Consider the following 17,523-nt stretch of genomic DNA (forward strand, 5'->3'; position numbering starts at 1 on the left):
TTTCCTGCTCTTTTTCAGGATAAAAAGTGACGTCAAATGAATAAAAAAGAAGAGAAGAAACTTCCTTTCTATCTTCTCATTCAATTTTTACTCCAGAAACAGAAGAACAAAAAACCGGAATGTCCTGTTAAATGTGGAAGCTATGCTGCGCTTCATTGAGCAAACTACAAAAGAAAAGCATGATCTTGGACTGGATTAGAGGAAGTTTTTGTTTTATTCCAGAAGTCATTGAGTCAATTATCGGGAGTTCGGAAGGAAAGATAGCAGAAGAGAATTGAAAAAGAGAACGAAAAAAAAGAAGAAAAATTCAAAATGTAAATATACAAAAGAAAACGAAATTGTAAACAGAATATTGCGACGATTAGAGTGGGTTACGTACTGAGGATGATATCATGGTAATCTGGAAATCTGAAGAACACAATGAATTTTCAACTGGTGAAAACTTGAAAAAATTACTAAGGGATCTGTCAGCATTGATAATTTTTTGAGCTTTCGGCTAATAGATGTTTGGTTGGAGAGTTTATGCAAAAGGATTTGGCACAGTACTTTTCAGAAAAGCGCGAAATTTACAGAAAAAAATGGTTTACTGTGGAGAATTTCTTAATTCCTAATTTCAGTGTAACGAATGTGCGCTTGAGAACACTGAAAATTCGCTGACTCTCCAAATATCCGGAAGAAAAAAGATATCGAAGGCCATCTACTATTTTTGATCTGCATCTTTTCTTCTCTCATAAAATTTATGTCGGAATATGATGCAATAAAAAAGTATGAGACATGAAATAAGATAGTTTTCTAATGAGGTGTGTCGACAAGAAGAGCAAAAAGAAAATAAATTTTCTAAGATAGAAAATGAGAGCCTTGTGACAGAACAATGTCTAATTACATATTCCTCATCTCTCTCCATTTCTGATGGGGGAAGATTTTGATTGAAGTTGGAAGTGATGAAAACGAGGAACATCTGTGAGTCAGATGAACAATAGCGGAAGGAAATATGAATTGGTTAAGCTGAAAGAGAAAACTATAATTTGTAGACAAAAAGAGATGAGGATATGAAAATATATGAGAGATGGAGATGATCCAGAAAAAGAAGAAAAAGAAAACGTGGAAGTTCAGAGAACAATTTGAATCACCTTCCAAGAAATATTTCATTTTCTGATCTCCTTTGGTCCGGTACACGCTCTTCCTGGATAGGTTCTTTGAGCACTCATTTGCACCGAGTACTTCGTATTTTAATGAATCTTGATGTCGTGAATATACGAATGAAATACTAAGAACCATAGAATCCAGTTACCAGACTCATGTTGAAATTTACTACTATAATTATAGACTTCGAAACAAAACTAGACCAAACAATGAAAATATAATAAGGAAAATAAGAAAATGCTTGGTTGCCTTTCCAATTTTTCCCAACATTTTAGGGTATGCTGTAGTCAACTCGAATTCTTAGAATCTTCTTTAAAAATATACAAGACTCCTGAGTGAAAACAACGAGAAGCTGTCATTTACTTTTTGTCAAATTGGCATTGTTAGATAAGTAGTTGGGGCAAAGAGTCAATATTTTCCTAGAAAAAATATGAAAAATTGATTGAAACTTCATTTACCACATGTTTTGCTTTCGGCTTCCCCCGTAATACCAAAAAGAAATACGCGATGTGTCTACGCATTTGATTTGATTCGATTTGGAATTCAACTTAATTTCATAAATTGTTTCAGAGAAAATGTCAGAAATTGATTACCTGATATGCATAGTCTACTATATAAACTACACTGAAAAAGCTCAAAGATTTTCCATTTAGCTCTGACTACAATCTACTATTGAATCCGGTTTAGAGAGGATTTATATGAAGAACAAGATACAAAAATTGTCAGAAAAAGAATATGTTTTGAACGTCCGTCGTTCGGGCGAATGCTTCAGAATATTCTATTATAGCTATGAAACTCAGAGATTTTGTACATGTTCACTGAAGTTCAAACTTATTTATTGAGTTCTCTGATAATGAACTTCGAATAACATTATGGACGGACATGATGGGGTACTTAGAAAAATATGATGCGGATGGGAACTTACTGAATATTGAAAACATGAAAAAGGAAAAACATCACATCAACACAAATAAATCAGGATCACTGACTGAAGTCCTATTTCTTAAAGTTTTCAAAATCCGACGTGCATATTCCTACAAAAATCATGAAATCACAAAACGTTTTCTTCTGAAATTCACCTGCTCCTCTTGGTTTTTGATTTCGATTTTTGACTATGAAATATGCGGAGGAAATAAAACTGAAAAAAAAACCAAAAACCCAAACAAAGTTATTCCAAAAAAGTGATGTTCTTTTGCTCTTCTTCTCTCTCAAAGTCTCGAGAGAGAAATTCATTTCGAAGTGAAAAGTGAAAAGCAACATCTTCTTTTCTTTTGGAAAACTACTGGCTCAAAGAGATAAAACGTGTGAAATCGAGTCAAAAAAGACTCTAAAAACAGAGAGAATGAGCCGATGGCGTGTTTCAAGTGTTTCTCGATGGGGTGGCACTGGGATCAGTTCTTCTGGAGAAAGACAAAGCTATTGGAGACAGAAGAATGAGAAATTGGGGGAAGAAGAAGGGAATAAATGTCTTCTGGAGCGAGGTACATAAGAAATAATAATGATTGCAGGAGAATGCAGTAGACCTTAAACGAACACCTATTTTTTTTTTTTTTTGGTGAAGAAAAAGAGAAAGAAGTGATGAAACAGAACGTCGCACATACGTATCCAGGTGAGAACTTTGAGGGTTTAGGAGAGCAAATACGTACTTCGGATAATTGTATTTTCACGGGTACATGTCAAAATGGGGTTGCTATATATTCCGGAACGACCAGAAAATTAATATTCATAGTCAGGTCAGAACGGATTGATAGAGGGAGATACTTGTAAGGTCTTGATGAAGTGATAGCCAGTTAAGATTAGTTGGTATTTTCAGCTGTTCAGATAACAAAAAAAAGACACATGATTTTGACTTCGACAAAGTACTCTGACGTCTCTTGGGTCCTAGGAGAAGGAAGTTAAAAGAGCAAAGTTGAGTTTTGTGAATATTGAAAACAATCGGAAATACGACTTGGAGTCGGGATTTCTCAGTTCTGTTTTTAAAATTTTAGCTTATTGTACAGATAAGAGAATTGGTTAGACAAAGTAGAAAATCAACTTAAAACACGGGTCAGAAACTGTCGAGACGGTGTCACCACAGGAAAATGCACAGTCATGCCGTAAAACTTGAGAAACTCAGAAATTGGGTCGAACTACAGTATACAAGATGTGAAAGGTTTCCAATTTCTGACTCATTCAATTGTTTTTTTTCTTTCTCAAAGTAGATAAATAGAATTCTTGTCCCTCCACGAAAACAGTCATTTATAACTTCAGACAAAGTAATTTAGTGACGAGTCGAATGATCTCATCTGAAGATGTGCGTGCAATTTCATCCCTCTTCTCAACTGGGAGCCAATTTAATGCATTATTCAGACACCGTTAATGAAGAAAAAAAACTTGCTAGTACATACATACACGAAGAGATATATATGGAAGGGTAATAATAACTGACTTTTTCTGCTCGCTTGACGCACATTTTGTAGAAGAGAGAGAGGTTTAAAGGGAAATTGGAATGCAATAAATTTAGAATCAAATTTTCTTTTTTGGAGAGCTTTGAAATTCTGTCCGAATATTCATCTTTTAATGGAACGTTTATTGAGTTTATACGGGTGACTACATGTTCTTTTGTTTTGATTTAATCCGTTTGAAAAAGGGAATGTTGTGCAAGTGATCACCAAAAAAAGAGAGAACAAAAAGAAAGTTGAGATTTTCGAAGAAGAATTAAAATAGAAGGAAGAAAGGAAACAAGAAGAAGACGTCGTCATTTTCATCATTTGAAGAAAAGCGAAAAAAGGAAACGAGTGGGTGAGTTGAATGGAATTCCCCTTTCTTCGGTTAATCCAGGGCATCGAAGAGAGGACTTTCTAATTAATTTCACTCTTGTTCAGTTCATTTTCAAAACATCTTTCCATTGATGCCATCAGAGATGATCCATCAGATGAGGAGAAAACATTGTTGTGGACTGTTCAAAGCACAAAGTTCGAAAGGATATTCCTGATGATTTATGATCTGGAAGTCTGAATTGAAACAAGCGGGCATAAAACAAATTTCCGAATTTTAGGAAAAAAACGCATGAATTTCTGATTCTCAGAAATGTTTCGTATTTTGAGAAATCTATGTTCAACTTACAGTAGACAAAAACGTATGAAGTTTATATGAGAAACAATGAAAAACTCAAAAAAAAAAACGAAAATATATTAATCAACAAGAACAGATTCAAAAAGGCACAGCCTAGTAGTCAACAAGTTTTTTACTCATGTATGGACCATCCAACTCGTATCCAAGCTTCCGATAGTAATCTCGAGTTCCAACTCCAGAAATGACGGCAATCTTGTCAGATTCATGTTCTTCTCTTGCTATCCTTTCAGCTTCTTCCATAAGAAGAGAACCATATCCCTGATGTTGGAACTTCTTCGGATCACGATCAGCTACCGAAACAACAGATCCATAAACATGCAATTCACGAACAACTGAGACATTGCCCTGAAAATATGAGTTTATTTGCAGTTCTGAAATTCATCACATACTTTCAACTCTGTTCTGTGAGCTTTATCCGAGATTTTTCTCAATCGAAGAAGTCCGATGAGAATATCTTGTTTTGGATCTTCATAGGAAATAAATGTCTCCCAACCACCATTTGCAGTATAATCTCTTCTGATCAATTCAACGTCTTCTGGACGAACTTTGTTGTGAATTTCTTGAATTCCCACTTCTCTTGTTCGGACGTCTCGACATTTTAATCCGAGTTCTTTCATTTTTGCCATTGCATGCTCTCGGAGATTTCCATGTTCAACACCTGAAAAATTAAAATGAATACGAGGTGCTTGGAGTGCAGAAACCTGATGAAACTAATGGCATTGGGATATCTCTCTGTACTCGGTATACACGTGTCCATGGAGGAACCAATGACAGAATTGTAGCAATCAAATCAACAAGAACAGATGGTGGATAACTTTGATATCTTCCAGTTTTCCATAATTCATACAATCCGGTTCCACGGATAACCAATGTTGGATAAAGTTTCAAACCATCTGGTCGGAATGCGGGGCTTTCGAATAACTCTAAAAATTGTTCTTTGTCTCTTTCCAATCCAACATTTGGTAGATCAGGCATCATATGAATTACAACTTTATATCCAGTGTCTTTCGCCATATGAAATGTCTCACAGACTGATTTAACAGTGTGACCACGATTCGTATCTCTGGCTACATCTTCATACGTAGACTGAACACCGATTTCGAGTCGTGTACATCCATACAAAAGCATATCGTTCAAATGACGAGGTAGACAGTAATCCGGTCGAGTTTCGATAGTGATTCCAATGCATTTCATTTTGGATCTTTCAGAATAAGCAACAGCTTCTTCAACTGACGCGGAGGTATGTCCACTGAGAGCATCATGAAGATTTCGGATGAAGAAATCACGATAATCTTCAGGAAGAGACATGAATGTTCCACCCATAACGATAAATTCGACCTGAAAAATGAATATCTTTGTTGAAATAGAATGTGGATGTACCTTATCAACAGAGTGACCCAATTGCATCAATTGATTTAAACGTCCACGTGTTTGCAAATACGGGTTATATCTTGCTCGAATCGCTCGCATACTTGTTGGCTCATATCCAGTATAACTTTGTGTTGAATATTCGAAGTCGGAATCCGGACCTCCTGGACAATAAACACAAATGTTTCCAGTGAAATTGATATGTGGACAACGATGCGGCTTGCTCATCACAGCGACCACAGCAATTCCAGAAGCAGTTCGAACAGGTTTCGCTTTCAGTTTCGGAAGGAGTGTGTCTTTATAGTCGGCTGGAACTCCTGCGATGATATCTACCAATTTAGGTTGGAAACTGAGTCCATTCTTCTGTGCAACCTGTAGTTAATAATTGGTTTTTATTTGATTGATTTGACAAATCAACATTATACTTACAATACATTTCAACCGATTCAAATTGACGTCTTTCTTCTGATTGTGAGCCTCAATGAGCAGTTTGACGATCTCATTAACTGTTTGAGCCAATAAGGCTCGTTGAGAACCCTTGTCTTCCATCTGTTATTTTCATATAAAGTTTTCCGTAATTCTGTATTTGAGATGATAGATATTGAATAGGCACAGATGCCAATATCGAAAAAGAAAACATAAACGCGGCAAGCATTTCTTTAATACTCGATACAATGAATACAACCAGAAAAATGACATGAACATATAATCAACAAGCACGGGAAAATTCGCTAAAGCAGAACGTACAAGACATCGATATGGGACAAAAGCGCAGTCACTGGGTGGCAAAGAAAAATGTGATAAAGTGATTTCTCTACATCATTATATTACAGACATTGTAAACCAAGCGCAGCTGGAAGAAGTTGAAAAGAATGCGATAATAGTTCATGGTTAAGACTCCATGGATTCGGCAGTAGGGATTTTGGCGATACTTTGTATGCCATTATGCGACAATTCTTCAATATTATTAAACACAAATTGATCCATTAGATAGTGCATTGCATCGCGAACATCAGAAACTTGTCCGTGCATCATTTCGATGTAGGCAAATTTCCATGTTGTTTTGGGAGCGTTTCCCATGACAACACGAATTTCGGCCACCATTTGATCTTCATATTGATAGGTATCACTGCAGATTACATCAAGTTGGAGAGGTGTCAGATCACTTCGAGCACTTTTCATTTGATGCTTCTTTTTCCGCCGACCAATCCACGACTTGGATTGAACGCAGAAAACGACACCCTGGAAACAATAACCAATCAATCTTGGGCAACAGCTTTCAAATTATTTACCCCAGTGTTGTATAGATCGTAGACACTTGGTCCTTGATAGTTGGGACTGACATCAAACCGGAGAATTCTAGTTAGCAACAGCATCAAATCATTGGAAGTTTCAATAACATCAGGAAGTTGTACGGACATGTAATGCTTTTCAGTTCCTGCCAACATTTTCGCAGTTACGCTGATTTTCGATTCACGATTCTTCATTATTGCAACAGCTGTCTCATTGGTTTCAAGCAACAAATTTAGCCGGAATTGTTTTTGTTTCAACTGAAATCCGGCAGATGTACAAAATAATTGTGAAAAATAGTGACTTACAATGAATAATGTGTTACGTATGAGACCATTCAATTGCTTCATAGCTTCTTCTGTTACTTTAGCAGAGATATTGTGTGTACAATCCATTGGATCCATCATCATCAACGGTGTCACTTTTGCCCCGTGCACATTAGCTAGTGTTGTTCTGAAATCAACAATCGAAACGTTGTATTGTTTTAAAATAAAACTTACTTTTGCATAGCTTGCTTTCCGTAAATCGCCTTTGTCGTAAAATCGAAACTAGCGTAATACTTAAAGAAGTCACTGAGAAACTTGACGTAATCTCCGAACAGTGTATCGAAATTGTAGTCGTCAACTCGAGCGCCAAGTCTTGCTTGCGGATGAATAAATATTTTGTCAGCAGCAGCTTGTACGAAGTGAATGATGAGCTGGTTGAAAATATAGGAGTTCAAGTTGGTTTTCGGCTCAAGCTTCTCGTCCTAAAATGCAGTTATGAGGATGATTTGGATAAATCGAATTTACCGAGTAAGCTCCTGGCAATAGTTTGTTAGTGCGAGCCCAATGCACGATGAACAACATTGCATTTTTCATTTTGTTGTCCTCAGATCTGTCTTTGATGATAAACTCATCTAACAGATCTGCTTTGTCTACACCTCTCTGATTACATATCGATATGTCATACGAGACCTGAAAAGACAATACATAGAGATGATCTTTCTTTAGAGAAACCTACGTTCATTCCATCGTTTGTAATTGTGTTAAATATCAGTATTGGAGTTCGTGCTGGTACAAACCGAATTCGGAACTTATTTTTGAACACAGGGTTATCGTTGAAACAATGGAACAGTATTTTAACGGTTTCCTCTTGTGGATATGATTCCAGTTCTGCTTTAGTCAATGGATGATCGGTGATACACTGAAAAAACATCCGTTGAAAGTTTTAAAGTGAAGCACATACCTTCGGATATGCTAGAATTTGCTTCAACGGTCTGGGGCTCGGCATTTGTTGACCTGGCTTCCGCACCGATTCGACATTGATATCCTTAAAAATTGAAAAATGATAAAATTTTCCATATAATGGATAGAAACTTACAATGTCGGAAAAACCAGTTCGACGTACTTTCGATGAGAAAGAGCCGAACGTTTCGCAAGAAGCATTATCAACCAGTTCTGATATTCCTCTTTTGATCAGATTCAATCCATTCTCAATTACTTTTAATCGTTCTGGAAGTTCTAAACGAATAGAGATCACGAAAAGATCCATCATTTCCGAATTGTTGAAACATTCTTGAGAAACTCGCAAAAAATCATTCCCATCTTGCAGGCGGATTCCGTTTACACCAATAAGTGGATTAATATGAATTATTGTCTGTAAATTGGCAATTGTTGCACTTAATTAATGAATATGAAATGTTACACTATTGAGTCCAAAGCCCTTGGTCTCCGAATCATTGCAAATTCGTTTTGCTTCATCAACTGATATCATTGGTAGAATTATGTATTGTTCTGGGCCATTGGAAGATAACGAGAATCCTATTCTATTCTGAAAATCATAATTTAATGATTAAATCTGAAGTACTGCCTCATACCTTCTGGCCTAACCTATAGCCAACAGTCTCGAAGAAATTCACGATGGCTTTCGCGTTGATGAGTGCTGCCGTTTGATCAATTTGAGTCCATCGAGCAACGACGACATGTCGACAGTCGTAATTTTCTATTAAGCCAGTATCGAGTGACATATTGACATAACTGATAAACTTCTGCAAATTAAGACATTTATGAATCGAGCCATAAAAGAATAATTGAGTTCTGTGAAACCAGAGAATTATGTAAACTTGTGAAAAAAGTATTTTGAGAAAAAACTATATTATTTTCGGTCTCCTAATTTAGAAATTGTGGAAAATTGAACAATTTCAACCAGAAAAAAACAGAAAAAACAACTGCTAAACAGCACGCAGTGCGTAATATTGGAGCGTCGTCAAAAGAGAGAGCTACAACTGAATTTGGCTAAATATCGCTAAAGTCAAGTTATAAAAACAATTTGAGAGAAACCTTCGCATGTTTAATTCGAGGCGTTACCATTGCTCCAGTAAAAACAGAAAGTTCAAAAATGAGTGGTATGAACCGATGGAAACGGAATTTGTCAGGAAAAGTCAAAATTATTAAAACTAACGCTATGAAACTAGATATTTAAGCAGATAGCAAGAGTTAAGCAGATAACAAGAGTTCGGTCGAAAATACAGAGAATTTTGGGAGTTTTGAATACTTTTGGTCGTCAGCCATGTTTCAATTTGTTCCGAATTACAAAATTATAAATTCCATCACTATATTTAGTGAAAGAAACTAGTTTTAATAAGAATGAATGGTAGTTTTTTGTTGATGGAAGTCACTGAATATAAAAAACTATTGGTTCATAAGATTGTGGAACTTTTGATTCTGGAAATACTCTTCTAACTCAGGTATTTTTCGCACTTTTCCCACGAAATTACCCAATGTTCCCCAATTATTCCGCATCATCACTAACCCTCTTATCTTCATCATTTTCTGCATAATCGGCCACATCTTGATTTAACAAGTATCCTTCGAATTCGTTGTTATATTCGTCAATGTAATCCGCTGCGTATTCTTCATCATCCTCTCCAACACCTCTTTTACCAGGAACTGGAGTATTCGTATTATCTTTCTCATCTGAACAAATAAATTACGGTTTACATCCAATTTTTCATTAAACCTTTTGAATCGTCCATACACTCATAATCATCACTTTCGGAATCCGTATCATAGACGAATCCTGTAAGAACATTTTAAATTATTCCTAACTACAAGATTTCTTTACCTCTTCGTTGTCTTATAGATCCAAAGTGAACTCTAGCCCTTCTCATCTTTCTTTATGTTTATGGAAAGGTGGAAAAATAACTGAAAAAAAATAAGAAATATAAATCCACGCAAAACGTGTAATTCAGTAGAGCGCGATTTCTCAACTTGTGCCCATGTGGTGCCCAATCGGGGCCCAACAGGTGCCCAACTCGTGCCCACATCCAACAAGCGTTCCCTTTCTGCAACCAACTCATCCGATTCGTGACAACTCAGTTATGAAAAGAGTGCATCCAGCATTTTCAAGATTCTTCAAAGATCAAATTATTGCCGAATTCATTTATCTGATATCATATCTGCTTGATATATTCTCTTCCGGTTATCAGTCCGTCTACTACCGAAAAAACAAACGGAAATTCGATGGGAGTCTTCACTAAAGCTGGAATTTTCGTTCGGAAAACCACATATAACATCAATCGGAAGCTATGAGAAATATATAAAGCAGAAAAAAGCTCAATTTTTATAAAAATGTTCCTTCTGATTCTATCAGTTCTACACACTGTTCTAGCTGTTTTGGGAGTCATTTTCAACTCGATTCTGATATTTTTAACAGCTTTTAAAAGTCCAAAGTCAATTGGAACATTCTCAATATTGCTTACTGTAAGAGGATGCACAGATGCGTTGGCTTGTATTTTTGATATTTTCAGTCAATCAAGGTAATTCAGAAAGGAGCTTACTAATATATATTCGTACTGTCTGGAACTAATTTCATTGTGACAATAGTCTCATTTTCAGACCAATTCCCAGTGGATTGACACTAGGAATTGCTTCAACTGGAATCTGTAAATATCTGAATGCGTGGTCTTGTTTCCTTGGCTACAGCCTTCAACTCCATTTCCATTGTTTCTCATTCCATCTTCTGATTCTTTGTTTCTTATTCCGTTACTATGTTCTCCTGGAACGATATCCAAAATCTAACCAACTCATTTTTCTCATGTGTCTTTTCTATTTTCCATCTTTCTTCCAAGCACTTTTCGTTCTCATCGACAATAACAAACCAGAAGATGTCCGCCAGTTAGTTCAAATCCATCATCCCGAATATGAATTGAAAGATGTTATCGTAAATGGACACGTCGATCTTCGAGATTTCCCATGCTTATTTTCATATTTGCTCATGTTGATTCCTATAATTCCTGGATGTGTCTTAATTCACGTTCTCCGTCGAAAAATTCATTGCAAACTACGGAATGCTATACTGCGTCCGGAAGTGAGAGAAAAACATAGACAGTTGACATTTGTAAGTTGGATTCAGTAATGGGAATCAAAATAATCGAAGATTTTCAGGCTCTGACAGTTCAAACTTTGATACCAGTTGCTTTTGTTCTGTCCACAGCTGCATTTCTTCTGGGTCAACTGAGAATAATCGAGTCTCCAATTCTGGAAAGTTCCACTCTTCTCTTCGCTGTAATTGTTCCAGTAATCAACCCAATTCTGGCAATTGCCCTCATCAGACCATATCGAGAAACAATTATGAGAAAAATAGGGCTGGATCCCAAAGAGTGGCAATTCATGTCGAAAGATTGCTCAGTTGCTCCAGGGGATTCTCGTTCATCGATGTTCGGAAGTTTTGATAATTCATCAGTTGCTTCTGTTACTTCTGTTAACTCAAAGTTTACTATCACTGGAGAAATGAATCCGTTTGATTGAAAATTTTGATAGCATTCTATTCTGAAATAAAATGAATTTATCACTTTCTGCTGAAGTTCCTATTTTTTAGCATCAGAATTCAAGCTAAACGATATCTGACAGTCATAAATCAAACACCAATGTGCCAATAGAAATGGCAATTTTTGAAAAGTCCATCAGCTGTGCACACTTCACCATAAATCAATTACAAATTTATTTACAGTAGTTAAGAACAAAAAATAAGGACACTTGAGACATGCATTCGATTTTTGATTAAGAATTTTATGATGTTTTTCGTTTTTAAGAAATGAGCGGAATGAGAGAAATTGGGTCAAGGATTTGAAGGGGTAATTACAATTTTAGAGAGCCAGATGAGCACCTGAGCACAAGTAAAAAATGGAGGCAAAAGAAGAAAAAAGGAAGAGGAATTTAGTTCTTGAAGAAGTAGACAGCCAACAATGTCAGAATAGAGACAGTGAGTTTAGCAAGGGATGAAGAGTTACAGAGTTCACCACGGCAACAGCAGGCCTTATCGGTGTTGGTTCCGACACATCCGTTTTGCTGAAAAATGTATACTTTGATGAGAAATGTAGAAGAATATTTTAATTTCTGGTTTTAGATAGAGCAAGAAATTATTAGTCAGGAATCCAAGGAGCTGAGATGTTTTAAATGACCGAAGAAATGATTTCTGATTTAGAAAAGTGCACAAATAGATCTTGAATAGTTCAAATTTCAGTTGAAACTCACAATGCAAAGGTTTGATGATCCGCAAGCTCTTCCTTCAACATAAGTTTTGTCATTGTTGAAGTCTCTGGATTCCAAATAACTCTTGTAGCAATATTGAGCATCAGCTGGGCAGTCAACCTGGAAATATGTGGCTTATTAGCTTGAACTGGGTGCGTTTCTGTAAGTTAACTTAGTATTCTTTCTAAAGACTCTGCTTTTGAAGTCTGATGATGCTTTGCATAGCAGATTCACAATAAGTTCAGCTGGTGATAAAAAACTCTTAAAACTCACCCAAGTTTTCATATTGGATTTGACCAGATTGGTGCTTGTATAGTCATAACACCGAATAGAATCAGCGTATGGAACAATGCAGAGGAGAGCCAAAACTGAGAAAATAGCAAGAGACGAGGTCATGATTGAACTGTAAGCCGAAAGCAAACTGAGTGAATGTGAAAAGTAAAATAAAGATCCAGACCGAAAGGGGTGGGATTACTAGTGGGTCGCTTGACTTTTCTCCACCTCTTTTTCTCTTTTTGTTTGTTTGCGCAGCCTGTAAATAGTAAACTTGTAGGAAAGGTAAGTGATGAAGAGAAGAAAAAGAAAAAACGAGAGAGAAAAGAATTTAGAGAATCCCTTTGCCTGCTGAAAGGTGTGAAGAACAGGAAGAATTTGTTGATCCTCTCTATTATTTACTTATTACTCATACCAGTCGGTTGTCAAGTGCACCGTCATTCGGGTCATTTTTAATGGCATTTTGGACTGTCGGAATCCAGAAAAAGAAAAAATCGCTATTCAAAAAAGGGTGAGTAAACAGGGTATTCGGGGAACTTTGAGAGAGTTGGAAAGAGAACAAAAAGTTGCGAAATGATTATTTAGTGAACAGCCACTACTGTGCACCTGATTTGAGGTTTTTGAACCTTTGAAGATAGTTGCAGAAATGATTTGAGGAGCAATAATACTCTAGTTTCCAATGTAAAGTTTCAGAAAAATAACATGGAAGAGTTACAGTGGTTACTGTAGAATATGATGTTTTATCAACCAAAAACTTTTCAGTTTATTCGGTTTTCATCCTCGTCGTTCATGTTTTGAGAGTCTGGGTAGAAATATCAACTGGATGAAATTTCCGGCTGCTTCATGCCAAATCACAACTAACGGTTCAGTCGAAGTTTAAAAAACAGCTTCCAGATATACAGGATTAATTGTTGTGTCGAACCTTCATACTTCTCGAATCCACTTGAGATTTTTGTGCTCTCAAGTCAAACGAATTCAGACCAAAAGGTCAGAAAAGATCAGAGAAAGTCTATATTAACATTTACTTTTTTGGCACAGTTTTTATGTTTGTCCAAACGGCAGAAAATTGTGACCGCTCTCAACGATGCGATGAATGGGAAAGTAGAAATCTCTTCATGGAATTCAATTGGAAAATCAAAAAGAAATAGAGAAAATCCTGAGAAAATAGTATTTTTGGATAGAGTGAACACTTGTTCATCTAATTGTTTATTTCCATTGCCCAACGAGTTTTCTTCTTTTTCTGGCTCATTTTTCATTCTTTTTTTCTCAATCTTGAGAACAAGACCAGACAAACAGAAAATACAAAAAGGAGATGATCAGTGGAAATTGTTATTATTTGTAAGAACACAAATTTTCGTGTAAACCTTTTTTGAAGATTTCCTCCCATACATCAAGTATCTTCTGTAAATATTATTGTCATTTTTGTAACATTCTTAATCTCATCAGGAGGTCTCTTGACTTCTTGAGCAAAAATAGATCAGTGTGCCATCATCAAGAGAACAAACAAAATCAGCCGCCCGTCGATTTTGAATTCGATTTATCTGATGGTAGTGAGCCACCAAACATTTACCATTTACTTTGTCAGGTTGTCAACAAAACTGTTTTATACGGTGGATAGAGTAATAGAAAAACGAGAGAAAGAGCACATGCCATTTGGCTCTGCGCGTGCTCACGCTTGTCGTGGAGAAACAATTTTTTGTTTGCCGATATTCTTGAAGAAATTGGAAAAAAGTAAAACAAAACTTTGTTCTGTTAGTGAAGTAGGAAACCTGATTAAACTTTGGAAAAGACAAGAAGAGAACAAATTTTGATCTGCGAAAAACTAAAAAAACTAAAACGGGATGAATTTAGTTTGAAACTTTGAAACGAATGGGGAATTGCAGAGTTGTTTCAGAACTCACTGTTGGATAATAGGTCTAGATTTTCTTCATTTTTGAAAACGTAAAAGTAAGAAAATGATTGGGGAAAAGTTGAAAAGTTCCCATCCGTCAGTAATTCGATACTTTCACTTTTTGCCTTCATAACGAACAAAAAATTGTGAAGATGTTTGGTGTATTCTGCTCGAAAAAAAGTGTGTTGTAACCTTCTCGAATAAGAGTAAAAAAGTAAAGAGTGATACATAATTCATCGAACAAAGAGAAGAAGATTCGAGGAATTCTCAATTATCATCAATTGTACATCTCTCCGTTTTCAGGAGAAATTTCAGACTGAATCAACGGGGCATTCAGTGGAAATTCGTAATTCTGATTGTGAGATTCAAGATTTGATGAAAACAAAAAATATGAAATATCTTCTCGAAAAACAGGACATGAATTGTAGTATTACTAGAATACAAGTCTGGAATTCGAGTAGAAATTTAAAAAAAAAACTAGACAGAGGGAAAACCAATGTGAATCTTTAATTCCATTTGACATTCAATTAATTACCAAGAAAGATTTGCAGGGTAGGAAATAGGTCAAAGTACACAGACTTTTGCATTTTTTAGTCAAAATCGATGGACTAATTTTAAGATTTAGACGTATCTGATTCAATATGAACTCATATTGAACATTATCTAGTATGTTTAGGCATTTTAAACTAAATATGTATCCCCCATTAGATGAGAGTTGCTACGAAATTATTTCGGATTTTCGTTTGTTCACTCTGAGATTACTAAAGCCAGACCTCTGACCTTTTAAAACATTATAAAAAGGATAGCTGAACAACTTGAGAAGTAGAAACGTAGGTCCATAACAGAAAGTCAAACATAAGAAGAAATTGAAAGAAGACGGGTCGAGGAGGTGACAAAAGTGAGATGCCAACTCACTTATCCATTCTACTCGTTTTGTGCTCTTTTTCATGTCTCTGTCAGTTTCCTTACTTTCACACTCTTCTTTCTTCATCTTCTCACCTCTCAAATCTTTCAACTTTTGTCATCATAGTCTAGTCTCACTTATCATTTAACGTCAAAACACTTTGACGTAGGAATCTATTTATAACTAGCCGGATAGATGGGTTTGATCTCATTCAATCCGAATTCGAGTAAAATGTGCGTTCGGATGAAATTGTTATATCTGTAGATACTCAAGTTCTTATATTCAGACGCAGATTGAAGTAATCACTATGTTAATAAAATGAAATTGGGTTTGAAGAAAAGACAAAACGAAGTGAAAGTTGAACAACAATGACAAATGAAGCCCCAATATAAAACAAAAAAGACAGAGAGGTTATCCATCTCCAGTTTGAAAAAAAGTTGTAACCGCGACTACTGTATTAATTTCAGTTTCGTAAAATTCGTCCAATGCTATTATACATGAACCGATAAAAGACAACATTTTTTCATCCTTGGATTTTTCCATAGCAGCAGGGGATGATAGTCGAATGAGTAGATACAGACATCAAGCATCATGGAACATAAAATACAAGTTGACTTGGTTTAGCTTGCATGATTAATGACACATTCTGTGCACTTTCAGACATTCTGATGCCATAACAAGACAATTATATTTCTCCTGAAAAGTTTAGATTTTCTCCTTCCTCCACGTCTTCAATCTCATCAATACAGTTGTGGAAAACTACAACCAAAACAGTGAAATATTATCATTGTTTACTGTAGTTCTTAAAATTCTAATTATTAAAATCTCGACTTTTATTTATTTCCTGCCTAGGAAATTTTCTAGTTTGCTATGGAGTTGTCATCCTTGTACTCTTTTTTTTTTAAGTGGTACGGTATACAAGTCCGCAGCATTACGCCTTGGTGTTTGCAACCTCAACACCTACGAGATTTCTCTGCGTCTCGCAATCTCTTCTATCCCTCTCCTTTTTCGAATCAATCGCTAATTTTTGCTCCTGTCAACTTTTCTTGCATAACCTCTTCATTTTTTAAATCTATTTTTCTCTCCCTTTGTCGAATATTTTCATGAATTAATTTTAAAAAAGACTGGTCGCAGTGATATTTGCATAATCGATGTTTTTTCCACCAGCGCTGTTGTCATTGCGATAGTGTGTTTGTATTGCCCTGTGCACTTTTCAAGAGCCTTCAAAGTTTTCTTATCTCTCCTATTTTTCTTCAGATTTATTTTATTTTAAATTCACCTGAAACATTTCAACTTTCAATTACAGATAGAACAACGAAGAATGGCTGATTCAACCGCTACAACTGAAGTCGCCGCTGTGAGTTTTCTAACATTTCCTCAAATTTGGACCGAAATGAACATCCATTGATTTTCTCTCGGAATAAAAAATTTCAAGCTTTGAACTGAAAAACACATATTTTTCGAAGTTTATAAAAGGTGTCATGTTCAGGTCGAAAAGATGGATACTGCCGAGGCTCCAGCTACTACTCCAGCACCTACTCCAGCCGCCGCTCCAGCGACTGAACCAGAGGCTAGCGAGAACTCAGCCGTTCCACCAAACGTTCTTGCCACCAGCGCAGGACAACAGACTGGCGCTCAGACGGCTCAACGCAACAGCAACAGCGCTGTTCCAACCCGCCAATATCTCGACTCAACTGTTGTACCGATTCTTCTGCAAGGACTCGGAGCTCTCGCCAAGGATCGTCCAGAGAACCCGATCGAGTTCTTGGCCAACTTCCTCTTGCGCGAGAAGGACCGTTACAACGCAGAGAACCAAAACCCAGCCGGACAACAATAATTATCATTTCCAAACATACTGTGTTAAAATCGATTCCTTCTCAACTTCTTATATTACAATCTGTAATTTATTCACACTTCTCTTCTTCCCCAAATCGGCTATTCTTTTTTTGCTTTATAACTTTTCTTATTCTTTACACTACTTTCCACACACCCTGTGTTTTCTCCCCACTGCAATGAATAAATCGATG

The 17,523-nt window shown here is 36.2% G+C and overlaps 5 protein-coding genes across 5 annotated transcripts; 2 read left to right on the forward strand and 3 right to left on the reverse strand.

Annotated features, from left to right (window-relative positions):
• Positions 1–4,350: 4,350 nt before the first annotated feature.
• On the reverse strand, positions 4,351–6,174 carry GCK72_018210 (uncharacterized protein; the record flags this gene model as incomplete). Its single annotated transcript, XM_053732450.1, has 5 exons — positions 4,351–4,602; positions 4,647–4,915; positions 4,959–5,595; positions 5,638–5,997; positions 6,055–6,174. 5 exons carry the CDS (start codon positions 6,172–6,174, stop codon positions 4,351–4,353), a joined length of 1,638 nt encoding a protein of 545 aa, XP_053581363.1.
• A 342-nt stretch (positions 6,175–6,516) lies between these two features.
• Positions 6,517–10,066, reverse strand: GCK72_018211 (uncharacterized protein; the record flags this gene model as incomplete). The annotated part of the gene is made up of 13 exons (XM_053732451.1): positions 6,517–6,867; positions 6,918–7,175; positions 7,224–7,368; positions 7,416–7,663; positions 7,707–7,871; positions 7,918–8,100; positions 8,143–8,226; positions 8,278–8,553; positions 8,602–8,727; positions 8,774–8,944; positions 9,709–9,872; positions 9,916–9,975; positions 10,021–10,066. 13 exons carry the CDS (start codon positions 10,064–10,066, stop codon positions 6,517–6,519), a joined length of 2,277 nt encoding a protein of 758 aa, XP_053581364.1.
• Positions 10,067–10,526: 460 nt separating this feature from the next.
• On the forward strand, positions 10,527–11,705 carry GCK72_018212 (uncharacterized protein; the record flags this gene model as incomplete). The annotated part of the gene is made up of 3 exons (XM_003114043.2): positions 10,527–10,714; positions 10,794–11,295; positions 11,343–11,705. The coding sequence occupies 3 exons, from the start codon at positions 10,527–10,529 to the stop codon at positions 11,703–11,705; spliced, it is 1,053 nt and encodes a 350-aa protein (XP_003114091.2).
• A 408-nt stretch (positions 11,706–12,113) lies between these two features.
• On the reverse strand, positions 12,114–12,824 carry GCK72_018213 (uncharacterized protein; the record flags this gene model as incomplete). Its single annotated transcript, XM_003114389.2, has 3 exons — positions 12,114–12,245; positions 12,432–12,548; positions 12,702–12,824. The coding sequence occupies 3 exons, from the start codon at positions 12,822–12,824 to the stop codon at positions 12,114–12,116; spliced, it is 372 nt and encodes a 123-aa protein (XP_003114437.1).
• A 3,993-nt stretch (positions 12,825–16,817) lies between these two features.
• GCK72_018214 (uncharacterized protein) lies at positions 16,818–17,333 on the forward strand (the record flags this gene model as incomplete). Its single annotated transcript, XM_003114069.2, has 2 exons — positions 16,818–16,853; positions 16,986–17,333. The coding sequence occupies 2 exons, from the start codon at positions 16,818–16,820 to the stop codon at positions 17,331–17,333; spliced, it is 384 nt and encodes a 127-aa protein (XP_003114117.2).
• Between the last annotated feature and the right edge of the window lie 190 nt (positions 17,334–17,523).

Source organism: Caenorhabditis remanei, chromosome V (assembly GCF_010183535.1).
Source record: "Caenorhabditis remanei strain PX506 chromosome V, whole genome shotgun sequence".
Lineage (NCBI taxonomy): Eukaryota > Metazoa > Nematoda > Chromadorea > Rhabditida > Rhabditidae > Caenorhabditis > Caenorhabditis remanei.